Source organism: Crocodylus siamensis, chromosome 2 (genome assembly GCF_052110815.1).
Source record: "Crocodylus siamensis isolate JL-2025a chromosome 2, ASM5211081v1, whole genome shotgun sequence".
In the NCBI taxonomy this organism is placed as follows: domain Eukaryota; kingdom Metazoa; phylum Chordata; order Crocodylia; family Crocodylidae; genus Crocodylus; species Crocodylus siamensis.
The window spans coordinates 236302620-236330613 of NC_143396.1; the positions used below are offsets into that span (position 1 = coordinate 236302620).

Consider the following 27994-nt stretch of genomic DNA (forward strand, 5'->3'; position numbering starts at 1 on the left):
CATGTCTGAGATCTTAAACAGGTAAAGGTGTTTCTTTCTGTACCCAGTAGGAATTACTTAAATCTTTGGTTGTGTTTCCTACAATCAGAAAACTTGTCCAAAAAACCAATTTTCTTACAGCAACAAAATGCCACCCCACACACACATTTTCTTTAATGTCCAGTTGCACACTTTCTTTAAAGAAGAAAATATTGGGTGCTTTTTTAAACCAGTGTGTGCAGCTAGCTAAAAATATAGAACACTAATTCTCACAGATATTTAATTTTAGAACCAAGCAATTCTAAGCAGTGCATTTTTTAAAATTGATATAAGCACATCAATTAAATCTATACTTTGCAAAACAACCCCAGATTGATAAAATGGTAGCCAGATGACATACAGAAACATTTACATGATTATTTTCTGATTTTAGCTCATGAAAGTATTTTTTTAATGTTTACCTTTCTTTTCAAGGGTCCTAAACGTGCTGTTTTAGCATCCTGTGCTTTATAAGTCAGCCACAAGGCACTAGCTACATGCTGGACAAAGCAAACAGAATCACCATACTTTATTTCAGGGGCTCCCATACCATCTATATCACGTTTATGAGAAGAATCTTGTTTTTCCTTCAGTTCCTGAAAAAAAAAGCATTAGCATAGTACATGCATTAGTACAGTACAAAAGTTAAATAGTGTTTAATTTAGAATAAAATCAATGTAGCAACGATATTAGAAGATGAAGCTAAATGTACATTTTCCAAAACTTTATAATTCACCATGATAAAATCCAGAGTCAGATTCTACTTTCAGAAAACGTATTTTCTTTAAAGTAATAATTATTTAATAAATATAATAAATAACAGAATAAAGAATAACAAATTAATTTTGTATACTGCATAATATAGTATTGGACTGTATGTTGTTATATATTATATTTTACTCAAAATCTATATAACAGGTCTTCAAACACATAAATGGTTATATGGAGGATGGTGATAAACTATTTTCTGCCACTGCAGGGGACAGGGTAAGGGGCAATGTTCTCAAATTGCAGGAAGGGAAATTTAGGTTGAAGATTAGGAAGAATTTCTCACTAAAAGAGTGGTTAAGCATTGGAATAAACTACATAATTAGGTTTTGAATCTCCATCTTTCAAAGTTTTAAAGCACAGGTTAGACAAAGACTTGTCTAGAATGGTTTAGACAGGGATAATCCTGCCTTGAGCAGGATCACTAGATGACCTCCTGAGATCTCCTCCATTCCTTCTTTTCCAAGATCCTATGATTATCAGCTAGTTCTGTCAGAGATGTCCATCATTAAAATGTTCTTTTGCAGACTACAAATAGTCCAGGAGCTGCCCTGTGAGAATCCCTGCTTTAGAGTTTGCACCTGGTGATGATACACAATTGTTCACATCTCTTTTACAACTTGCGGTAGATTACCTTTGGGAATGCTCACCACTTGAGGGCTCTCACAGGCTCTGAGGGGAGCCTGCTTTGGAGGAGCAACAGGAGAAACCTTCCCCAGGTACCATTTTAAGGGGGGAGGTGTGTGGCAGAGAACTGATGGTACGGCTGTGGCCACCTGGGGTGGGGTGCAAGACCCTGAGGAAAGGCAGTTGGGGCCAGGCACAGCTATGGCCACCCAAGCCCACCGGGGAGGGAAGCCCTGTGGCCCCAAGTGAAGGGTGCAGTGTGGAGCCCCAGTGAGGGGGCAGAGATGAGGAACCCCAGTGAAGGGGAAGGAAAACTAGAGAACTGACAGCCCAATATGTTTATATAGAGAGAGTACATTGACATGCTGCTGCTCCGGGGGAGGGGGGTAGTAAGAGTCCTTGTGAGACCCTGGCACACCAGTCATGGTGTGAATCACCTTAGCCTCCACAACTGGGTGGATCACCCATTAGTAGGGCTAGAAGGCAGACCCCAGGAGTGAGAGTGGGACTAGAGTGGCAGAGGCCTGACGTAGAGTACCCTTGAGTGGTCAATGCTGGGGCCAGGACCAGAATGGTCAAAAGGGCCAGAGGCCCACTGCGAGGGATGCCCAGAGCTGAGGGCCTGGGGTTCCGACTGGCCTTGGAGGTGAGGCCAGGGCCTGTGTGGCCAAAGGTCACGGGGGGGGGAGGTACACCTGAGATGGGAAACAGTTTCAGGGACCTAGGCAGCCCAAATGAAGGTGGGGTATGCCACCGGAATGAAGGGATCTTAGAGGGGTCTGAACTTGAGGATTCTGGGGCCCAGTGTGGGGCTGGTGAGTAAACATCTGGATGCCATCTGCGAGGCTTGGGCTGCAGTATAGGGGAGGATCAGAGCCACAGATAGAGCCCTCTGGCATCGGGGCAAGAATGGGCAGCCTCCTGCCTTAATGAACACCTTAATTAATTAAGAACAAGGTGTGGCAGATGAGTCAGGTGGGTGGCATGCCCAAAGGCAAGTTGGGAACCTAGCACTGTGGCTAGGCAGGGAGCCTCACTTTGCCACATAACTATTTAAAGATTTTTGGGAAAACTTCCTTGGAAAGCCAACACATCACTAAACCATATTATGCACATTTCAAAACTGAAATGTTTTCTTCCCAACCACTCTTGGAGGAATTTTTTTTTTTTTAAATTTCAGGTTACAAAACAGAAGCAAGGATAGAATATATAGCAAAATCTGGTATAGTAGAATACAGGGGGCCCTGCCATTAGATAATACAATATGGAAACTGTGTAGCTACAATGCATTATTCTGGTACTTTTCCAAATATTTCAATGGTTTTAAAAATAGGCATAGTGTCTGTGTGTTTAAACAGATAAAATATACTAGATGCCAGTAGATAATCTGCTTAACATATTACATATATAATCATTTTGTTTTATTTGTATTTAATACATTTTTAACATTTGCTTTAAAAGAAAATTGACAGATTTTCTCCACATGTAGACAACAAATATATTTCATTATGTGGCTGAATCACTGTCATGTAGAATCTCAACATTGAAGGAAGAGATTCCAGAAGTTAAACAGAACAAAAATACAATGGAATCAAGTAGAGTCACTGCATTGACTTGATCTATATGGATATAGATCAAGTCAATGCAGCAAAAGAAGCATCAAGAGATGCATAATGTGAATTAGAAAAACCGCTGTTGGACCTACCAACTGTTCCCATAATTAAAATGGCATCAGGTTTGGAACCTAAATTATATTCTTTTTTATCCTACTTTTCATAATTCAGATATCTACTTATGCAAATTGATTTATATAATCTAAAATAGATGTATTACCCTCATTATTGATACAAATATATCAATACATCTGTGACCACGTTTGTAGCAGAGGTGGTATCATTATCAAAAAAGCCAACAATTCCACAATGCTATAGTAAATATATAGCAATAGGGTTTGTATGTCAATTAATTAGCATACTAACCATGGCAGGGTACTAGGTGTGCTTGCCACTTTAAGGCCCTGGAGCTGGCAGCCTCCAGGTGCCTAATGAGGGCAGCCATTTTAGGCTCAGGGCTGCCTATATAAACAAGGCAGTTTGGCTGCTGGAGGGGAGGTAACAACACTGCCTGGCCTGAGGGCTGCTGAGTTTCATCTGGAGGTAAGGGAGGAGCTGTAGGGGATGGTAGGAGGCTCCTGGTCCTGGGTACAACCGGAAACTATACCCTGCCAGGACTGGGCGGCCTGGTGGGGCTCCCAGTGGCACGGGAGCTCTCAGGAAATGCCGGGCCAATGATCAACCCAGTGAAAGGCAGGTCGGGGTGCCTTAACCCCTAGCCCTCACATTCGGGTGGGTTGCATACACCGGAGGTAGTTGTGGGGGTGCAAGCCCCGAGGAAGAGAGTTGGAGGCCAGGTGTGGCCAAGGCCGCCTGAGCCCTGTGGGGGTTCAAGACCCCGAGTAAAGGGGGCATTACAAGCAGTGCGGAGCCCCCAGTGTGAGAGGGGCAGCGTGTGGAGCCCTGTGAAGGGAGAAGAGGCTCAGCCAGAGAGAGAGCTGAGGCCTGACACCAGTAAGTCCTCCAATGTGGAAAAGCAGAGTTTGGGTTGAATATAACACTGGTAGTAGCACCATGACCTGCTGCCCGGGGGGGAGTGAGAGTCCCCTGTGAGACCCTGAGGCACCAGTTGTGGTGTGGGGTAACCCCAGCTCCCCATGTCTGTGGAGGAGGACCCAAAGAAGGGGACCCCGGGACAAAAGTATGGGTCATACATCAAGGCCTTCCAGAGCTTCCCCTGACTGGCCCAGGTGGGGGCCAGGACCAGGAGGGTCAGAAGGGCAAGGAGGCCCACCGAGAGGGATGCCCAAGGAACTAGCAAAATGATTTTTCTCAGGCAAAATGCCCATTGGACTAAGTCAATAGGAATGCATGGAGAACTTACCTCTACTTTGGAAGTGATATTCAACATAAAATTTTTGATTAATTTTAAGAGAGTCAATATTTAAAGAAATCAAAATTCTTCAGAAGTTAGCTACTATTCTACTGCTACTAAGTTTGGGTGAGCCAGGGCTCTTTCAAGCCTTGAGACATAGATGGCCTGCTTTGAAGGCCCCATATTGTCATTCATTTCTACCAATAAGAATTTCAGAGAAATTTTGGAGAAAAATAGCCCAGGAACTGGAATATATATATATATATATATATATATATGATCCAGTGCCATGGATATTGAGCTCTCTAGCTGGGGGCACTTGAGGCTGCTCCCTGGGTCAACTCCACATCCAGTCTATGCTCTCCCCTGTCTAGGAAGAGGCAGGTTGTCAAGTAGCAGTTAGCAGCTGCTGAAAACTTCTCCTGGTTCCTGCTGCAGGAGAATAGCTCCCATACCTTCTTTCCATACCTTGGGACTAACTTGGAGCAGTAAGCTCCACACCTAAGAAATGTCAAAAGCCATTCAAGTTAAATTAGGAGGAGGGAAATCTTCCTTGCAGGTATCCAATCTAGCTTCTTAAGGAAAAGCCAGTTCTCTTCCACACACAATCTTTTGAACAGCTCTTTCTTTTTGTGCTGGGAGAAAGGAACGCATGGAATGCCTGTAAATGGCCTCAGCTCCTGTTTACTATTACTACAGTGGAGTGGAAGATGTTTGTGCTGTTAAGAGTTCTGTGATAATGGTAATTTCAGATCCAAGAGAATCAGAATGTCTTCTTTATCAAGTTGCTTTCTACTAATAGGCAACAGGAATATCACCTCTCACTAGCCACATAATTCCTTTGACAAACTAGCTGCTTCAAAACACTAATTCTACCTAACATCTAACTTGTTGTATATCTTTGGAGATATTACTAAGATAGATTTACTTTTTTCTTGCTCAAAAAAAGCAGACCCCAGCATTTAAGGATAGAGAATGAGTAGAAAACAGGCCTTCATGCTGAATTAAAAACCTAGCAGTAGGGCTGTGCGAACATTCGCCACCACTTCTGTTTCGACACTGTTTCGACCTGTTTTGAGGTCAAAACAGCAAAATTGAAATGAAACAGATATGGTCAAAACAGCCTGGAAACAAAATGAGGCAAGTTGAAACATTTTGCCATTTCAACGCTGTTTCGATATTTCGCCCTTAGGCTATAATGGGAAAGATTGAAACAGCTGATAACTTTGTCATTTCTGGCCAGATTTGGATAAAACTTGCAGACCTGGTATCCTGTTCTGAGGGGATAAAGCATGCCAGGTTTCAAGACATAGGTGTAGAGGGTTCAGAGAAACTGCACCCCAAAATCTTGAGAGTCAAACTTGTGTCACGTGTATGTGTTAAGCCATGGCAGGATCAAAACTACAGGAATGCTTGCCTCTTCTGTGGCCACAAAGCCTGCCATGTTTCAAGGAGATAGGTGCAGGGAGTTCAGGGAAACTGTACCCCAAAATCCTGAAAGCAAAACTCATGTAAGTGTTAAGCCACAGCAGGGTCAAAATTGCAGGCATCCTAACCCCTGCTGAGGACACAAAACCTACCAGCTGTCAAGGAGTTAGGTTCAGGGGTTCTGGGGCTCTGCACCTCTGACTGCTGACAGGCAAAACTCATGTCATGGGTGCTTGTGCAACCGTGTCTGTCTTGGGGGACGGGGGTGGGGAAACTACTGCAAGTCCGGCTGCTAAGCCCTGCTGCGGCCACTAAGCCTTCCAGCTGTCAAGGAGGTAGGTGCAGGGGGGTTCAGGGACCCTGCACCCCTAGCTGTTGACAGGCAAAACTCATGACATGGGTGCTTGTGCAACTGCTGTCTCATCAGGCAGCAGGACTGAAGATCCCCCAACACTTGCCACCACATACCTGGGGGTAATAATTGATCACAGTATGAACTTGAGCTGGCAGTGGGATGCTGTAGCCAGCAAGGCCAACAATACACTGGCATTCGTCAATTGATACATCTCCATATAAACCATTGCAAAGTGATTCTCCTGCTCTACTCTGCTCTTCTCAGCACTGGTGAGACTGCAGCTGGAGTACTGCATCCAGTTCTGGGCTCTGCACCTTAACAAGGATGTAGTAAAGCTTGAGAGAGTCCAGAGAAGGGCTAACCATATGATCAGAGATGTGCATGGCAAGCCATACAAGGAAAGGCCGAGGGACCTGGGACTCTTCAGCCTGAAGAAGAGAGGCTGAGAGGGGACTTGGGTATCAGCTTACTGCTACATCAGAAGCATACATCTGGGGCTCAGATAACAACTGTTCACCAGGGTACCCTTGGGGGAAAACTAGGAGTAATGATCACAGTCTAGACACTCTAATTGTGAAGCAGTTTTTCCTAAAGTTGAGCCTGAAACAAGTCTGAAATGATCTTCCAGGAGTTTGTGAACTGAACCCCAAATTCTTGAAAGCAAAACTCATGTCGTGTGTGTAAGGCACAGAGGGCTGAAAACTGCAGGGGTGGTAGCCCCTGCTGAGGCCACAAAGCCTGCCAGCTGCCAAGGAGATAGGTGCAGAGGGAGTCTGGCTTCTGGGGCCCTGCACCTCTGGCTGCTGACAGGCAAAATTCATGACATGGATGACACTGTGTGTGTTAAGCTGCAGTGGGGTGAAAGCTGAAGGCCTGCTAGCCCCTGCTGCAGCCACGAAGCCTGCCAGCTGTTGAGGAGATCAGTGCAGAAGAATTCTGGAGCCCTGCACCCCTAGCTGCTGACAGACAAAACTCATGACATGGGTGCAACTGACTGTGTCTGTCTTGAGGCTGGGGTTGTCTGTATTGATTATTTCCTCTCCTTAGTCTGTGGTTTTGTAGATGTTAATCCATGCTCATGAACTTGTTAAGTAGTAGCTAGGTACTGTGTATTGAGCTGGTCCCTGAGTGAATCATAATTCACTGGTAACTGGTAACACAGTCGCTTAGCAGCTAGGCCTGCAGTAGTGTTTCCCCCCTGCCCCCCCACCAGTGCCCCAAGGCAGACACAGTTACACAAGCACCCATGTCACGAGTTTTACTTGTCCTGCACCTATCTCCTTGAAAATTGGCAAGCATTGTGGCCTCAGCAGGGGATACCATTCCTGCAGTTTTGACCCTGATGTGGCTTAACACATACACATGACACAAGTTTGGCCCTCAAGATGTTGGGGTGCACTTTCTCCAAACCCCCTACACCTATCTTCTTGAAACACTTCTTCTGGCACACTTTATTCCTTCTGAAGGGACAACCATTTCTGCAAGTTTTATCCAAATTTGGCCTGAAATGACAAAGTCATAGCCTGTTTTGACCTTCCCCATTATATCCTATGGGCAAAATGTCAAAACAGAGTCAAAATGGCAAAACGTTTTGATGGAATGAAACGGAACAGCCGTTTTGATTCAAAACAGAAGTCAAAATGAAACACTGTTCTGTCAAAATGTTGAAACACTGGTTGAAATGGAACACTTCTGTTTTGCACAGCCCTACCTAGCAGCTGAGTAACCCAGCCAAATCAATTTGCAAAGGGCTCCAAGTCTATTTGAACTGACAGTGACAGTAATATATTATACAATGAGAGGAATGCTTCTTCTAGAACAGGAGTGGGCAATTATTTAGGCTAGAGGACCACTTAAACTAGGCCAGGCCATACAGTGTGCAGATGCCTCTGCCCCACATCCATTCTCCACATCCATGGTAGGAGCAGGGGTGCAGTGAGTGGACAGGTAGGACAGCTATTTGACATGCTGCATCATACCCCATCCCATGTGGGCCTGGCAGCTGCAGGGGGAGGGGATGCAGAGGGAGGAGGTGGAGGAGTCTGCATTGCTCTGACCAGCCTAGCCCCAGCTGTGGCAGAGCAGAGAGGCACAGAGTGCTCCTCAGGCTCCCAGCAGTGGTTGGTGGACCAGATAGGATCAATTGTCAAGGCATATAGTCTGTGGGCCATATTTTGCCCACCCCTGTACTAAAATATACCAGTGGACTCAGTAATGTCTCCTTCAGGGGAAGGTGTAGCTCTGACTCCTAACTCATATAATACAATTTGCATAATTTATTGCAATATGGTACATATATTTCATGATTAGTTAGTCTAGGCTGAGATATAGACATACTTTTTATGTTACTATTATGCAGCATAGGCTCCCCCCCGCAATCTAGGACTAGTAAATCAGGTAGAGAGACCTCCTGTATTTGTCCCGTATCCTGGACCAAAGTTTCCCTTTCTGTTTACTACAGCTAAATTCTGTTTCTTTCCTATTATGACAAATAACACACATATAGCTAGGGAAGTGCTTTGACTCCTACACATGATTAGTTTGAGTCCCTGAATAGAATATCATACATAATATTTTTATCCTATCTACTTTAAATCAAGATATTCAGATATAATAAGTAGCTACTCAATACAAAGAACATTTACTCTTGTTTACCATCACTATTCTTATCTTCATTCATTTGAATGGAATATATCTGTCACTTTTCAATGTTTATTTAAGCCTAAACAGACAGCATTGTAATGCCAAGACTAAATGGAATGAAATTACAAACTACTCCTTTGGGATACAATTACAACGTCAAAGACCCTGGGGAAATTATGTTATGTCACATTTATGTAGATTGCACCATGATGTCCAAATAAGATGAAACTATTTCAATGAATATTTATAGTGAGGACATTTTGACATCAAAAACATTTATAAAGATTACTATGCAATGTCACAAATGAAATGAAATTATTTTGTTGTCAGTTATTAATGCTAGTGGATTAATTGCTTAATGTTTGCAGAGCACTTTGAAACTTTGATCATATAAAGTACTTAATCTTTCCTTAGTATTAAGTCTTTGAAGTTCACGTCAAGTTGAAATAAAGTTACTTCACTCGAAGTTTAAATGGAGCATATTATGCTCTTGAAATTAAGCTGTGTCAACAATGCATTACCAGTTAAATTTTTTTTTTTAAATCAACTTTTGCTGAACCATTCTTAATTTTCCTCTAGTAATGCTATTAGGTATGCAACAAAAAGTTTTAAACCTGAGAAATAAAAATACAGCTTGAATTTTGGGTCAGCTCTCATTTAATACTTGCAGCACAAGCTACCAACTTATCTGTTTATCTCCTTGTAGTTTATCCACTTTTCCAAGGATTCCTTCCAGTCAGGTCATTTGATAATGCCAAACAAGGGAGGAGAGGTAAAGACCAGCTGAAATGGGTAGATAGGTCAGTATTCCTGGGAAAACCCTATATCTCTTTACACAAACCTTGTCACTAGAATACCTGTACTTCCCCCCTGCAAAATCTTCTCTGACTACAAACCATGATCAAGTTGCCTCCCCTTCAGTTAGCATGAGGAAAGCAAGTCATACCAAATGGTCTGGGCAGTGGCTAACTAAAAATCAACGGTCAACAGAAATAAAAGAGTAGGAAAATAAGGATGGCAGAATGAAGATGAGAGAGCTGCTTGGGACATGGGGAAAGGAAGGGAACGTTCTGGCAGCAATCTGTGGAAGGCACTTTGGGAAAGCAGAGGGTTCTCATTCTGCAGAGGGAAGGCAGGAGCAAGAGAAAATGTAGCACAGAGGAAAAAGAGGTAGTCATAGGTAGTTATCCATATTAGTCTGAAGTCAGGCAGAAGGCAGGGTAGATTTATAGGCAAACTGAAGCTTATATAGCATAAGCTTTTCTGAGCCCAAGCTCACTTCATCAGATGCTGTGAAGGTACATGCACAAAGCCATAGGTGACTGGTAGGGGGTGCACATGCCCTCCTGATGGGGTTGGTATCCCCACCGACGGTCGACGCTGATGCTGTCAGTAGGGCTGGTGCCCTCCCAGATTTGAGAGGCACCAGTCACTTATGCACAGAGCATTATGAAGAAAATAATTTGAAGATAAAAGACAAGAAGGGAGGGAGAGCAGGGAGAGTGGTTGGGTGGACTGCAGTGCTGGAAGGCAAACAAGCAAGCAATAAACCCATAGGAACAAAAGGGTCACAAAAGGTTATCCAGGTAATGGGAGAAGAACCCCGAAGTCTTCTGTTGGTGAGGAAAGCAAAGGAAGGATAACTGCAGATACAACAGCTTGTGTTTAGTCCTTCTATTAAAAAAAGGAGTGAGGAAAAAAAGTTTAATTAGAGCTTTCAAGATTAAGTGCCCCTAAAAGTGATTAGATGGACTGACTGATGGGCTTTATTTTAAATGGAGCCTGACATGGTCCAAGATCTCCCTGTGTTAAAAGGATTTGCCATACAGTAAAAATCTTGATTAAAAAGCAAGTAAAAGTGTGGCACATAGGATTATAAACAGCTTGATCAAGGCAATTCATTGACATTTTGGTGTACTTTGCCAGTGACCATTTATTGCTGAGTATTTCCATTTCTATAGCTCAAATATACCATAATTCAGAAAAAATACTAGGCTTGGAATCCATTTTCTAATTTCTCTCCCATCCTCTCCAAAAAAGGAAATACTTCCTTTCATTTTAATTCTCCGTATGAACTGCGTTATTTACACTGTGGCAGCAAACATGTATTTACTACTGAATACTTGAACATTTTGCAACTGTCATATAAAAAAGATTCTAAGATATCTATCCACTGAATTTTATTCCAAAGTCTAATTAAGTTTACAGTAACTGTTAAAACTATTATGTCATCCTGTCTTCCATTTAAAGTCCCAAAGATAGTGATAGCCTGGCAGTAATGTAGAAATGATGCAAAATCCTAGTGCATGAGTCATCTGTGACTTGTAAATTCATTAGAATGTTATTTACTTTGAATGTGATTGTAATTTTTTTATAGCCACTTGTCTACACTTAAGAAAATCAAAGTTTAAGTATAAAATATGAATTTTGAACTATGAAAAGTTTTATAATACAGATATTTTCAAATCATTCTGGTTCCTTTCTCTGATTGTTCTCACAGAGGCTAATAATCAGCATCTGAGTCCAAGTACAGCAGTGGAATGGGAACATCCCATTTCAAAACAGGATTCCATTTGCTGCATGGGGGACGTGCTGCCTCCTGTCATAAATTTTAAAAGGATCTTTGCCTTAAAACAGAAATCCTGACACTTTAAAATTTTGGTGGCTAGAAGTAGCCTTGTAAATCTCCATTAAGCACCTAAATACTTAATATTTATTAAGTCATAATATTTAGAAGTGAATACTCTAGTTCTCACTGACTTCTGAGAGAGACATGGGTATTCAACACCTCCAAAGAATCATATCAAAAGGAAGGTTAGAGGAACTCCTACCTTCATTCATTCTTATGGCTCATTCTCCTTTATTTCTTATCTATTTTAGAGATTTTAAGGAAGAATTTACATTTTTTAAAATTATTCTTACTATCTGAATTGTTTGGGAAAAGCAACTGAACAAACAGAAATGAAGTACGCTGAGTATACGTAAGCAGATTTGCAAAGCAAGAGCAGCAGAAAAAGTGTGGAAATGATAAACAGTCTTGAATAACAGTCAGAAGAATGTTATTCTGAGCAGAGTAACCCAAATGATAACACTGCTGGAAAACAAGACTGAAGCAAGAGTTAAGAGGGCATGTTGATTCAACAGCAAAACCAGAAAGAAGATATGATTATGATCTGTAAAATGCATTAAAGGGTTATTGTAAGGATTGAAGGCATGAGTTACTATTGCCATTCAATGAATATAGAGTATGAATTACGGATATTCAATCCCGATCTTTCACAGGGTTAGGTTCTAAACCCCTCCTTCTCAAATCCCCCTTGCAAAGATCTGGGTTTTTGAAGTGAATAGAGATTTATAAAACTGCAACAAACAGCTGTATGGGACAGGTCCAGCTGTTTGCTATGGCTTTTATTTTCAAAGGGTCATGTTTCTCTGATCAGCTGTATGGGATCACAGATGAATTCCAGCTGACTGAAGGAGAGACGGTGTTTGAACTAAAAGCCAGAGCAAACAGCTGAGGCTGCACACAGACATCCAGGGAGGTTAGGGGGAGGTTAGATTATGTTAAAAATAGCCACCCAATCTAATTTAGTTGCCCTAACTTGCTCACACTAGTTAGGTGGATCTAAGTATGAAATACACAGAAGCTCAGGACAGTTAGATCAGGCTAAAAATGACTGCCCCAACCTAAGTTAAGTGTACCTCTGAGGTAGTCTAACTTAGGTCCAATCTAGCTGAATTTATGTACAGTTCCCAGTGTAGTCTCAGCTGCTGACCCCAGCCATGGGGCTGCACTTTTCCTACCCCATCCTTGACACCAGGTTATTTTTAGTGCCCCAGCCCCTCCCTTTGATCCTCCAGATGGACATCCAGCTCCCCCAAGCCTGCCAACCCTCCATCCTACAAGTTCCTCCAGTGTGGGGGAGGGGGACAGGAGGTATGGGGAGCAGGTTCACCAAGGGGCGCTTGTCTGTCTGGGGATGGGGAGTTTGGGGTGTGTAAATTGCCCCTGGTCCCATAGGTGGGGGGAGAGTTCCCCATCCCTCCCAACTTTTCCCATGGACCCTGTGAGCCCCCTAATCTTGCCAAATCTTCCTAGACTCCACCAAAACCCCTGTGGACCATGCCTCCTCCCCAGTCCCCTAATCTCTCCTACAGATGCCCCCTTGATACCCCTGTGGATTCCACCTGTCCCACACATCCCATTGTGAACCCTCTGGCCCTCCCTGAGCCTGCTTGCCCTCCTGATCCCTCCAACCCTTTCCACTAGTCCCCTCATCCCAAATTACTTTAGATTGGGTAGCTATTTTTAACACAATTGAACCTCTCCAACCTCCCTGAATGTCCATACAATGCCTCAGTGACTCATTTTTAATTTAGGAGCTCACTGCAAATTAAGCAGGATGCAAACTACCCAAATAAGAAAGATCCAAGTTCTACTACAACAGATAAGCTCGTACAGAATTTTCTCGAGCTTTCCTATGTTTACAATAGGAAATGTCTTGACTGTGGAGGCTGAGAGTATTTACTTATTTGAAAAGGCTATCAAGATTGTAAAGGGTCATCAGTACTAGTATTAAAGAACAGAATTGGGAAAGGTTGAGGTTAAAGGTTAGAGGAAACTTCAAGAACAATTAGACAATGAAGCAAGATGCCAAATATGTTGCAAAATTGCCAGCATTGGGAAAAAAACACGTCTTTCTCAAGTCGCATGCAGGATTAATATTGCTTAGCCCCTTCATTCCACAAGGGTCTGGAAAATTACTTAGTTACATATTCAGCATTCAGGGGATAGTTAACTCCCCACTAACCTAATTTCTGGTCTGTCTCCACTAGTCAGAAGTATGTTCTTAGGACTTTATATGCAGCTACACTAATAAAAATGAACATATTTAAAATGTTCAAACGTAGTGTTTACCATACAACTACAGTGACAGAAGTCTTTTCATAAGGATGGGTTAGGTCTGAGGTTCTCAAACCATGATTTTAAAAGTTCTGAAAACCCATTAACACAGAATTTTTTGTGATCACCTCTCCAATCACTCATGATTTTGTGGCATTCGCAGTTTTATAGGACCACTTAACCACATAATATCCCCATGACATCTACAGCAACTTGAGAAGTAATATCAGGAATGTATTTCTTTATTTGTGACTTGTTTTACTAAATGTTTTACCTTCTAGGAAAACAAATTTAACTGCATACATTTTAGATATTATTATGCATTTATTTTTGGCTAGTAATTTTCTCCAGAATATTGTAATTTAAAAAATTGTTTTAGCATTTTTTATTTTCACGCTCCATCTTGCATTTCAGATCATTCATAATCGCTTCCTTTTCTGATGATTTTTCTAAAACGGTGAAACTAATTAAAATGCAGCAGTTAAGCACCTCATCTTTGTTAAAAAAAAAAAGAAAGAAAAATTTGATTTAATTATGGCTTACCTTTGATGCTCTAAAACAAAAGGCAGTGGATGTTGTATCTGATTTTTCTCTCTCTAACAATATCAGACCCTCTTCTTCACTCAGAGCCAAGTACTCTCCTGTTGTTATGTGCCGAAGGCGGAAAGGCTGACCCCATCTGATGTTACTTCCACTCCAGCTAAGAAAATGAGACAGGAAAGGTTAATGTACACCTGAAATACAGTCAACATATTTCTGTATTGACTTTTGAGACTTACTGAATATTCTGAAAAATGCTACTTTAAAAAACAGTTCTGCCTGATGTCATCATATTTTCAGCAATTTTCCCTTAGTCTATGTATTATTACAGATGTTTTATTATTATTATTATTATTATTAATGTAAAGAATAAAATAAGTTACACCTATTTAGTCAAGGTGAACCCAAAAACTAGTAGAAGGTCCAATAAAACTTCCAGTAATGTAAGAAGGCTACCACAAAACACTGCATATGAAATTACAGTACCTTATTCGAAGGGGTTCCACTCTCCATAAGGACCTTGCACGGACTCCAGCTCCTCCTGTTTCATAGAGTACCTTCCTGCTGACAAATTGAAAAGGTCATCTTTTGTACTTATTTTAAAATTGACACAGTGACAGATTTTAAAACTTCATTGTGCACTGTTATGGAGACCATTTTTCCCTCCATAAAAATGGGAGGTGAATAGAGGCAGAATTCCTACTCATCATCACTATTTGATATACAAACTGGAGGGGCACTGATATGGATTGAAAAGTTAAAACTGTCTCCTGGACACCTAATATTATTGGTGGGCGTTAAATTTGCAATAACTTAGAATCTGCTGAGCGTTCATCAGTTACTCTCTCTTAGGAACTGATTGTTGGGCTTCAAAAAATGCAAGCAAAATATTTTGCATCACTTTCTTGTTCACAAAAATCTTTCATTCAAAATGTTTCTCAAACAATAGTATGAATTAGCAAAGCTCTAAATACATACCAGCACAATACTAACATAATTATATGCATATGCACACATTCAGAAACCATTATTTCCAGCAAACTGAGAAATCAAAATGCCAATTGCAAGGCTTGGAATTCATTGGTGGACAAATATCTGAATTTCAAAAACACTACTCATATCTGCAAGTATTCACAAGCAAATGAAAATATTGTAATGTATTGCAATAATTGCAATTATAACCATGTGAGTAATACATAGTATATTTCATTGATACAATGACTCTGTTGCCTTGATTTTATTAATAGGAGACACCACCTAAAATAGAAATAAAAAAGCTGAATAAATAATGCTTATGAGACCAGAAAGACATAATATATTACTTCAAGAAATTTAGAAATAAAACAAACAAAACAACAACAAAAACCAGAGAATCATATTTACTTAGGTACCAGCCAAATAAGTAATGTCCAATTTCTAAATATTGTAACATTAGCATACCCTTTTAAACCTAGTCCCACATTTCTAAACAAATTTGTTCAAAAGGTGTTTCTCTTAAAATATATGATTTACTAAAGAATAGGAATACAGTCATGGAAGCCCATGACATGTAGCTCATGAATTCCACTCCACATTCAGTTTTGTTTGCAAAACCATGAAAGATGGGGAAGTTCAAATACACAGCTTCAACTTCTGTTTAGCACTGATGCTGTCTCAGTCTTGCTTTAGGGAGGGCATAATGGCCACACTCCAGTTTTCAGTAGCATTATTTTGGAGAAAAGGAGCAACTATTCTGTGAGTATATCATTATTTCATAGTTTCATAGTTTCATAGTTTGTAGGGTCGGAAAGGACCTGAGCAGATCATCTAGTGCGACCCCCTGCCATGGCAGGAAAGTATATTGGGGTCAAATGACCCCAGCAAGATGTTCATCCAACCTCCTCTTAAAGACCCCCAGGGTAGAAGCCTGCACCACTTCCCTTGGAAGCTGGTTCCAGACCCTAGCCGCCCTGACTGTGAAGTAGCGCCTCCTGATATCTAACCTAAACCTACCCTCTGCCAGCTTGTGACCGTTATTCCTGGTCACTCCTGGCGGTGCTCAGGGAAACAGTGACTCCCCCAATGCCTGATGATCCCCCCCTGACCAGTTTATAACAGGCCACAAGATCCCCCCACAGCCTTCTCTTTTGGAGGCTGCACAGGTTCAGGTCCCGCAGCCTGTCCTCATAGGGCCTGCCCTGTTGTCCCCTGATCATACGAGTGGCCCTCCTCTGGACCCTCTCCACGATGTCGACATCCCTCTTCAAGTGCCGCGCCCAGAATTGGACGCAATACTCCAGCTGCGGCCTGACCAGTGCCGCATAGAGGGGGAGGATCACCTCCTTGGACCTGCTCGAGATGCATCTGTGGATGCATCCCAAGGTGCGGTTGGCCTTCCTGACTGCCTCTCCACACTGCTGGCCCGTTCATCTTGGAGTCAATGATGACCCCCAGATCCCTTTCCGCCTCCGTGCTGATAAGAGGGGAGTTCCCCAACCTGTAGGTATGGTGCCGGTTGTTCCTCCTGAGGTGCATCACCTTGCACTTGTCTGTGTTGAAACCCATCCTATTCTCGTCCGCCCACCCTTGTAACCTGTTGAGGTCTGATTGTAGCCTGTTGCATCCTTCCAATGTACCCATGTCCCCCCACATCTTAGCGTCATCAGCAAATTTGAACAGGGTGCTTTTTACCCCCTCATCCAAATCACTGATGAAGATGTTGAACAGTGTGGGCCCGCGGACCGAGCCCTGTGGAACCCCACTGCCCACGTCCATCCAGGTTGAGAAGGACCCATCCACCACCACCCTCTGGGTGCGGCCCTCCAGCCAGTTGGCGACCCATTTGACTGTGTGGGTTTCTACACCACAGCCCCCCAGTTTCTTAATGAGAACAGGGTGAGAGACAGTGTCAAAAGCCTTCCGGAAGTCCAGGAAGACTATATCCACTGCTACCCCTGCATCTAACGATCTGGTGATCTGATCGTAAAAGGCCACCAGGTTGGTCTGACAGGACCTTCCACTGATGAACCCATGTTGGTTGCCCCTAAGCATGCAGTCTCCTGCTGGCCCCTCCTGGATGTGTGCCAGCATAATTTTCTCGAACAGCTTGCCTAGGATCAAGGTGAGACTAAGCGGCCTATAGTTTCCCGGGTCCTCCTTCCTGCCTTTTTTGAAGATGGGGACCACGTTGGCCCTCTTCCAGTCCTCCGGTACCTCACCAGAGTACCACGAGTGCTCATAAAGTTGTGCCAGGGGACTTGCAATGACCCCGGCCAGCTCCTTTAGAACTCTAGGGTGGAGATCATCTGGGCCGGCTGACTTGAATACGTCCAACCCCTCCAGAAGCTCCCTAACTAAATCCTCGCTAACCCGTGGCCCAGGTGTGCCTCCTCAGGGGCCCGAGGGGGGCCCAGCAGGGAGGTGGCTGTTCTGGTCCCTACTTAGGAAGATGGAGACAAAGAAATCGTTAAACATGTTAGCTTTGCCGTCTGGTGTGACAACCAAGTTACCCATGTCATCCTGCAAGGGCCCCACATTACCCGGGACCTTCTTTTTACCCCCTACGTATTTAAAAAAAGACTTCTTATTGTCCTTAATCTGGGAAGCTAGTCCCAGTTCCATCTCTGCCTTGGCCTTCCTAACTGCCCCCCTACATCCCCGAGCAACTACAGAATAGCCCTCCCTAGTGATGACCCCTTCTTTCCACTGGGTATAAGCTTCCTTTTTAGCAAGGAGACATTCCCGGATTCTTTTGGTGAGCCACAGAGGCTTGTGTGCTCTCCTGCTCCCTTTCATCCTCCTTGGGATTATCTTCCTTTGGGCTTGGAGGATCGTCTCCTTAAGGAGCGACCACTCTCCTTGGACACCTGGCTCCCCTCCCCCCCGGGACCTCAGCGCTTCTCCAACTATCCTCCTTAGCTCGTTGAAGTCTGCCCTCCTAAAATCTAGGGCCGCTGCCTTACTGCATGCCTTTGCCACCTTGCTCTGGATGGTGAATTCCAGCAGGCGATGATCGCTGTCGCCCAAATGAGAGATAAACTTAATATTAATACACTCTTTCTGCTGCTCAAGAGAAGAAATAGTTGGGCTTAATTTAGGTTCTGACAGACCAAGAGGGCAAATTAATTCCACAGCTGAGCTGCTCCATTTTTTGCTGCTCAAATATTCAGACTGTCACCTTCAAGGAAATGAAATCCTCAAATGCTTTGGCGATAAGCAGAGAATGATGCAGTTCCTGGGACACGTAGGCCAAGTCCCACAAGACTGTAAAGGTAAAGATCAGCACTTTAAATTGCAGCTGAAAATGAACAGAGTAGCTGCTGGATTCTTTACCACTTTCAGTTTGAGTGGCTCACTATAACAGTGATTCTCAACCAGCATGCCATGGCTCCCTGTGGTGGCTTGATAGCCTTTCAGGGATGTGGTGGAGTGCCATACCATGTTAGTGTTATTGGGTGTGCAAACATAATTTACAGAATAAAGCCTTAAATTTCAAGTAGGAATCTATAGGATTAAACATTCTGGTCTGCTGTGTTTTTTCCAAGATCTTTGCAAAAGAGGAATTGCTCCATTAAAATTCTCTCCAGTAAAAAATTAAGTGAAAACGAAAAACTGGCATTTTCAAAGGATGTTTTGAGTATAGCAAGGGGTGCCTTGAGTCTGAAAAGTTTGAGAACCACTGCAGTAACATAGATACAGTAATCCACACCACTAGTACCATTTCTGGAATATGATACTGAGGAGCATGTAAATTTAGGAGATGTCCGAGTGTGGAGAATTAAGAGATTACTGATCCATTCAGTGACAGTACATCTCCTTGTTTGAGCCTGCTATTGATTTCCATTGAGTCTGATAGCATTCTGTCGATGGGAGGACCATCTCGCTGAGATGAAGGCATGAATTCCCATCCCTTCTTTATCCTTCAGTGCACATCTTTAGTAAAGCATACACCTTTTTCGTGAATTCCAAGTCCCGCTATGATTGACCATAGTGACTCTCCTCTCATAGCATCATGTGCTTTGCCAAAGTCTATGCGAACTTAACATACACTTTCACAACTTTCCTTTTCCAGTAACACCCTCATTGACAATATCTGATTACAAGTTGACTTATCTTTCTTGACCCCACACTGGTTATCTCCCACAATTTTCATGCACATATGGGAGCAATCAGTTTAGCAGCAGGTGAGAAAAAACTTTAATGCTTTGAATCCAGATTTCTGGCTTTTGGCTGGAAGATTGTCTTATTCATTCTAAAACATGACCTAGGGGTTACATCAGGGAATTGAAAATCAGTAGATATAAGACCAGTAATGAGATCTTCAACTTATTTCTTGGATAAGACTCTAAATGTTTTTGTACTTCCATTTCTTAATGTGGAAAAGGGAATTATGACATTTACATTCCCAAAAGAGGTCTGATGAGATTAATTAATTAATGTTTTTAAGTGATTTGAACTCCTTTAATAGAAACTATGATAAAAACAAGACAGAAGGTAGGCAGGATGACATCTTAGCAACTAACTGATCCACATAGGCAGCAGCTTTCACAGGTGATGGTCTTCGGTACACATCAGTCTTATACATTGATGAAGACTTTTCTGAAATGTCAGTTGAAAAGCCTGACATTTGTTGTTGTTGCCATATTAGTTCATTTGGATCAAGCAGTTTTCATAAAGGACAAACATTGTGATATTGCCCTATGCAGAATGTTCAGCCAAGCCAGTTAAAGAGCTTGAAAATATTCAGACTACAGGTGCCAACATGTCCACTAATCTTTTCTGTTGGAGATGTTGGAAAAATGTATCTTTGGAGAGAAATTAAAAGTTGCCATCTATGCTGTGTAAGAACCTTATCACACACTTTTAGACTAGTTAATCTGAAGTTAAAGCAAATGGGTATTCTTTTCTTCTATGATGTTATTTAATGTAACTATTATACCATCATCTTTAGTAAATGATGGAGAGTCTACTATTTCACCTAACAAAGTTAATGTCTTTCTTAATGAGTACATTGCCACCCTGCCTTACCTTCTACCTCACTTCAGACCATCACATCTTTCTACTATAGAAGTGCAAATTGTTTATTATTATATTAAACCAAAATACATTTTTCTGACTCTGAGCATGAAACAAAGATCCATTTGTATAAGCTCAATAGTTAAAAAAAACCCCTAACAACTCCAAACAAACCAAAACAACCCCTCTCCCCCTCCCCCCCCCAACCCTTCCATCTTATTGTCTGGAACTGGCTATCTTCTCTTTCTCACCAGTACCATAGCAAAGGGAGCGGGGAGGGGAGGAGTGGGGTGACTGCCCCAGGCGCCAAAGGAAAGGGGTGCAAAGAGGCATTGCCCAGATGGGGCACACATGGACTAGACCTGAGAGCGGCTCGTTTGGGGTGGCATGGGGATGCGAGGTTCCTGCAGCTGTGTGCACTCATGGGTAAGCTTGTGGGGGCATGTGCCCCCTGGACCTGCACATGGAGTAAGGGTGGGTTGTCACTGTGGGCTTTGCTCCAGGCACCAAACTTAATTGCTACAGCACTGTTTCTCACATCAATGGTAGCATGTAGATCTGCCTTAATATGTTTTGGAGGGTGCATTTGCATGCAGATGTATCCATATAACTTTTCTCTTTATGTATTTGCTTTCCCCTCCTGCCAGAAGAGTCAGTTGAGCTACTCAATAAGCATCTTGATTCATGCCAAGTTTAAACATGTGCATCATAATTTCCAGTTATTAATTCCTTTGCATCTCTCAGACAGTTAAAGAGGTTAATGTCTGTGATTATATTTTCTTTTCCCAAATGTGAAAAGGGAAAGTGAAAGATTAAGAAATGAAACAGTGTGGTCAATTTTTAGCATTTGTGCAAAGGAACACAATAAATTGCAGAACTGCTTCCTCTGTTAATATTGGGATTGTGTTCAAAGAAGCATGATAGATGTTCAAATAGAAAAAACATGAATGCTGAAAGAGAAATCACCACAAGAAAGTTCTGCTTAGTTCAATGGTAAGGAAAAAGAATAGTTTGATGGCCAAATCCACATTTGATCTATATAACATGATTTTGTTTCCTCTCTACAAAATACCATTTTCAAAGGGGACTGTTCACACCAGTTTAGTTTAGGAATATTTACCCTTTAAGCTTATTGACTTCCAAGTACAGGCCTTACATGACAGTGATAAAGGTACACATTTTCTGTTGCTTGAATGTCAAGGCAGGAGTGACATCAGAAGCAAGCCAGACTGCATTTTGTCTGGAAAGGCCTATTACATTTGTACTTACCTCTTAAGAGAGCTGAACTTTTGTTGCATATGCTTTTTGTTTTACAACAGAATGTACAACAAATTATCTCAAATTACATCTAAGCACATTGGTCTGCAGAATTCCTGCCCTAAAACCTATAGAATAATGTGCATTTGTGCACAAATGTGTTACATATCACTGAATATACAGTGCCTTAAACTATATTCTGAAAGGAAACTAAATTGTCACTGTAGGTTAGCAATGTGCCTCAGTGATTTCCAGATCAGTTCTGCTTAGTATAATTTTTGTTTGCACAGCTGTCAAGTCTGGAAGCTCAGCTCATGATCTGAAAGATGTGTTCTGTACATGCATTATCAATCATAATGAACATTGTGCTAATCAAATTATGGCCACACTTATGTCATTTACATCTGATCATCTTTCAAAAGTGTTTCTGAGAACAAAACATAATCCCTGAAACTGAAATATATTTAACACTTTCACTGATGATGTCTGAACCATATCTAAGAGAATCTCAACTATCCACAACCCCTTAGTAATACTCCATCATGTTCCTGACACTCAGAGACCTGGATCCTTTTTGTCTAAACCTGCCTCTGCAGCTGCTCTATCTTGCAGCAAACTCTTTTGCACACACCCTACTGTGAACTAAATCAGGGTGGGAGAATTACATTTCTCCTTTTCCATTCCTGCTCCTTCTGATCCCTTCTTTCTCCTTCTCCTTTTATTCCTTTTCTTCTTGTTTGAACAAAACTGAGGCCGCTCTCCCCTCACGCTCCACATTGCTGTCATCCTCCATCCTATCCAGAATATTTTATTTTTTATTTCAACCTCTGTTTCTCCCCTCCCCTTCCTTTACTTCAAGCTCTCCTCACTGTCATCTTCCATGTTCCATCTGATTCCTTAGCTGTGCATTTCCTCACTCTCTGGCAGAGGTACAACTAGGCAAGAGGCAAGGATTTTTTTTGTGTGTGATATCTTTTGGGCCAGCTATATGATTGGGATAGACTTAGACATGCTTTTATATTCAGCACAGACTATTACAGCTACAACATCACTTAAACTGTTATCTGAAGCATATTAGGAATGTTGGTGTCCTGGGCAGAGATGCTATTGATTGGGGGAAGTAGGAATGCCAAATACCAGAGAGCAGAGGACGCCATTAGTTCAATATGAGATCTTAAAGACTGGTTGTTGCTGCTGTGTGTTGCCCTGTACCCTGCTTGTTCTGCCCTAGTTATGCTCTTGTCTTCATCATCCCTATTCTACTAATCAGCAAAACTAGCTTCACCTAGCACTCTATGAACTCTCTCATCACCCTAATAAGCTTCCCTTTCTTGATTGGCACCTATTCTTTTGGAGTGTCACTCATCATCCAGTCTTTCATGCCCTGTCATCTGGCCTGTCCATGACTTCCAGACCATTGCAGCTGTTATTTTCTTCTCTGCTCTTAGGCATGTATGTGTTCCTTGCTCTCTTTCCCCTTTCCTCCATTGATGCGGTGGTTGATCATGTCTATGCTTCACTTTTTTGTGTTGCTAATTCCTTTTCTCATTTGATTATCCTATTAACACTCCAGCACTGGTTAATTCTCAACATCCACTTCCATCATACCTTCTCTCAGGCTGTGATGCATGCCTACTACAAATTCTGGTGTCATTCCTTCGCTAAAAAATCATTATTTCTTTTTCCAGTGTGGCAGGACACTGTTGGTGTCTGCCACTTTAAGGGCTGAGCCAAACATCCAGTAGCTGCTTGATTGCAGTAGCCATTTTGAGACACTGGCTGCCTATATAAAGAGAGCAGATTGCTGCTGGCAGACAGGCAGAAACACCACCAGGCTGAACTACTGAATGGAACATCTGAAGGTAGAAGGAAGAGGGTCTTGGTCCTGGGCATGACCTAAAACTGCACCCTGCCAAGAGTGGGTGGACTGGTGGGGCTCCAGTTGTGTGAGAGCCCCCAGGAAATATCAGGCCAGTTACCACACTGGTGGAAGGCAGGTTGGGGCACCTCAATAACCCCTAGCCTTCACATCACTGTGGATAGAAGCTGGGACCAGGTATGGCTACGCTCACCTGAGCCTCCACCAGAGAGGAAAAACCTGTAGCCCCAGTGAGCAGTCACGGGGCAGAGATGTAGAGCCCCACTGAGGGTGGTGGGAAGCCATAGGGCTGGGAGCCGTGTGTGTGTGTGTGTAGATTTGCGTAGAGTTGCCCTGGGAGGGGCCAGTGCAAGCTTGGCACAGGTTGGGTAATTGGCTGGCCACTACCCTGGTGAGGGTTATGGACGAGGCCCAAAAGATGCCACCCAAGGTGTGCACTAGATAAAGCCTGTGGCCTAAGGGGGCCACTCTGAGAGGAAGCAAGGCGGTATAAGTTGTGGATGCATGAAGGAGACCCTGTGAGAGGGGGTGGAGTGTAAGAGGCCTTAGTGAGAGGAGGGTGGTATGAGTGTGTGTATGAATGAGGCGCGACAATGAGGCCTAAGCTTGGTCCAGCTGTAGGCCAGGAGTGTTGCGTCACCTGGATGCCATCTGTGAGGTTTGGGCTGGAACGTAAGGGAGGACTGCAGCTGCAGAGAATGCCCCCTGGCATCAGTGCAAGAATGGGCAGCCTCTTGCCTAATTAGAACCAATTATGAAACAACAAGGTGTGGCAGGCGAGTGAGGCAGGAACAGGTGAGCAGGCCAATGGTGGGCCAGTCCCAAGAAGGCCCCCTGTTACATCTCACTTTACCTTAATTCTACCTAAACATTACTTTTCCAACTTAACTATCCTATACCCAGAATCATAGCTGCTTTTTCACCATCTTCTCAAATCCTCACCCAACTCTAGCTCCTTAATACCCCATCTCTGTTTCATCTATAAATTCACTGAATACACTTTAAAATAACTCTCTGGTTTTCCTTTCCTTATGCTCCTGCCTAGACTCAATACAAACTTGCTTCTACCCCTTGTACTCAGCTCTTAAAGTCTGTACTTAATTCTTCCTAGCCAAATCTCAGAACCAGTGATCCATTAACTAGTTTCTTCTTTGACAGTCAGCCACCTTTTACATAGACCACAATGCTATTCTTTTATTTTCTTTGGTTTTCATTATTCCAAAGTATCTTGACTTACCTTCTATCTCCCTAACTGCTCCTTCAGCATTTCTTTCAGAGTAGTCTCATCTCTCCATCATCCCACTGTTGGGATTCCATAAAGAAAGATTTTGGAGTAACTGAGATATCAGTTGATGAGAACAGGACAGGAGTTTTGGTTATATGGGTGAACAGGATTCACGGAGCTAGCATCCAGTTCTGTTTCTGAGAGAAGGTCTTCACCTCCTCTTGGGGTGACCTAGTGCAACTCACAGTTCCAAGTTGCCTAGCAGACAGTCTCTTCAGTAAATACATTTATTGGGTCAAAGGCCAGTAAGCCAGACCAAGGAAGTAAACCGAGTCATACAATATTATACAATCATAAACTGATATCTCAATTACCACAGCACCTTTCTGTATGGCTTTGACACATTCAATCTGGATATCCACTAATACCCTTTCAGAATACTGCTGCAAAAGTCACTTCTCTGTTTGCGTCCCTTTTATGGGTCCCCTCTGTTTCTCATGAGATACAAGATACTTATCTACATTTTGCCCCATTCAGCTAGCAATACCAATTTCATCATCTGCTTGCTGACTTTTCAAATGGGGTTATTTACGGTTTCTCTTATGTTGTCCCTTACATTTGGGAGATACTACCTATAAACATCTGTCAAACAAACTCATGTTTCTCATTAAATTCTGTTTTAGAAGTCTCTTTTTGTGTTGCCTATAGATTTTTTTTTTTAAATAATGGATAGGCTGCTGGTGGGCTGAAACAACTGCTTATCATTCTAGCCAATGTTTTCTCGTTGTTTCCCTATACTTCCCCATCTGTCTGTCTCCATCTGTTGCCTTTTGTCTTGTATTTAAATTCTACATTCCTTGTGTCAGAGCTAATCTTGTTTTGTGTTTATATAGAATTTAGCAAAATGGGGCCCCAACTGCATGATTAAGGCTCTAGCACTATGGTGGGCAAAGTAGCAGCTATAACTGCTTGTTGTTTTCATTAACAGTAATAACAACAACCACTACCACCATCATACTACTACTTACTACTAATTACATAGTTATTGCTCCTCCATGTGCCTTTATAACAGCATCTGCATAAATAAGGTTTGCAGAGGAACCTTCCCAGCTTTTCCCTCTATGCTACCCATCATACCTTAAGCTGGTGAAAAACCTTATTTTCTGCTGCACAATAAGCCTGTCTCCTATGCTAATATTCTTCTGCCTCCATGAAGGAAACAGAAGTGGTTCTACAGAGATAAGATCTGTCACTATGTGAACTACACCATTAAGTATGGCTTTCATTGAAGAAATATTCTGCAAAATTTAAATAAACAGGACAGAAGAAACTACCAATATGTGACATATTGGTAGTTTCTTTTATTAAAGGAACTGTGTTCTGGGCTTCCTGGAACAGGCTGAACAAATGGATTGTAGTAAACACCATTCTTTCCTACAAGAAATAGACCCTGAAGCAAAGAGGTTGTTAGCCTCCTCATTGTATCTAGTTCTAAAAATGCTATGGGTTTTCTGTTCTCTGTCTCTCTGTCTCTCTCTCACACATACACGTACACACTTTGTATAATTTTATATTGTTATACATGTGTACCCTTGTATATAAAAGTATTGAGGAAAAAAATAACTGAAAAGAGAAGCTGTAATTTAATTTTCATGGAGAAGGAAAAATGTATGATGTTCACTTACTTTTGCTGTAAATCATTCTGATCTGTAGATGGGATTGTCAAACACTCATCATGGCCATGAAAAAATCGTACCACATGTCCACCCAGTAGAAATCCTGCAAAAGAATGAAAGTCTGTCATTATCTTGTTAAAAACATTGATAAAATAACTATCCAAATGTTGTAGTGATTGTGAAAATGACGTTACAAAACTTGGATTTATCCAGAATTTAAATTCAGCAGTGAAACTGAGCAAGTAGGTAAAACAATTGGTCTTGAATAAAATATATTGCGTATCAATAGTTTTGAAGATGACAGATAGGATAGAGAATTCTCCAAATTATTGAAATTTAAAATGTCTACAATATAAATGAGGCTATCAGCTTGTGCTGACAATTATAATTTGTGTCAAAATGAAAACTTCACAAACGTAGCAGGTGACTGGGGGAGAGAAAAACACATCTCTTATGTAGATTTTGCTTTTAATGGAGGCTAACTTTCCAACCCATTTAACACAGAGATTGCAGGTCAAATATAGGCACTTTGTCTCACAGCGGCAAAGTGGAAAAAAAATGATTCATCAGGACCTTACTGTAAACTGTTCTTATCTTACCAGTTATCATATTTACTTGAACACAAGAGGAGGTTCCCACCCCCCAGTCAGCACAGGGGGAAACAAGCCTTTGTCTTACATCTGCATACAAAGAAACCTCATTAAATGTCTATCATTAAACTGGTGCCAAAAGCAGCATGTGCTCAGTAATGGAAACCAACTATAAAGGTGATTAAATGCAGACAATACTGAATGTGACTATAAAACACATAGCCCATATGGGACAAATATACCGATTAGAACCTACCACTATTTTAAAATTTATTTTGTCTCAGGCCAAATTAGTCAAATCAGTTCCAAATTCCATCTGGGGCTTCAGATACTTCCAAATCCATGGCAGGCATCCTACATGCAAGCCCCCAGCCAGAAGGTCTTGGGGTTCAGATGCCCCTAAATCTCGACTGGCCTTAGCCAAACAGCCCCATCCCATCTCCATAAAATAAAGTGTGTAGCTGAGATCCTCCCACTGGAGTACACTCTCTTAGGGGTGCCTGCTAGCATTTCAGTGGACAAGTTTCCAACCTCAGCTACACAAAGCCATTCAAGGGCAGGGAGAAGGGGATCTCCCTTTCCAGGTACAGCAAAATCACTTGAACCAAGACTACCTCCACCATGGTGGTGATCATGGCATGTCCCCTGCCAGGTAAGTACCACAAGGAAGAGTTAAGTGCAGCCCATCTGAACAAGATATGTGGTAGTATCCTTTTTGTTCAGTCCCCCTCTTTCTACAGTCAGGGTGAGCCACTACACCGACTATATTTCAATTTACTCTTCACTCACACAGCCGAGCTGTGCCTTTCTTTCCCATTTCCAATGGTTCCTGCTTCTTCACCAGCTTTAAATGTATTGAAAATGGGAGCCCAAAAATTCACCCAGAATCCCTCCATTGCCCCATCTCTCAGCCTGTCACATGCAATTAGTGCAGCCCTACCCTTAACAAGGTGGAGGTGGACCAGGTTGCCATGTGCCTCATCTACATATAATTTTTGGTGAGTCCAAGGTCTCAAAACCCAGTTTCAGACACGAGTGGGGGTTAATTAGCACTTGGATCCTTTGTCAAAGGTATCTGGAGCACACACACACATATTGCGCAGTACTAAGCTGTGGGGTCACCATGGAATGTTGATGCTGCTGAGGCCCAACCCAATAAACTA

General features: G+C 42.3%; 1 protein-coding gene across 12 annotated transcripts in view; it reads right to left on the reverse strand.

Moving 5' to 3' along the window:
• RYR3 (ryanodine receptor 3) overlaps positions 1–27994 on the reverse strand; it is a 541049-nt gene that overhangs the window by 349044 nt on the left and 164011 nt on the right. For 7 of the 12 annotated variants that reach the window (XM_090033487.1, XM_090033486.1, XM_090033485.1 and 4 more), the window contains exons 8-11: positions 26251–26344; positions 14697–14774; positions 14214–14370; positions 441–614 (exon numbers count right to left, since the gene is read on the reverse strand). In XM_090033487.1, coding sequence (XP_089889613.1) covers positions 441–614; positions 14214–14370; positions 14697–14774; positions 26251–26344 — 503 coding nt within the window. The remainder of the gene's footprint in view (positions 1–440; positions 615–14213; positions 14371–14696; positions 14775–26250; positions 26345–27994) is intronic. The other 5 variants (XM_090033490.1, XM_090033491.1, XM_090033488.1 and 2 more) reach the window with 1 other exon arrangement.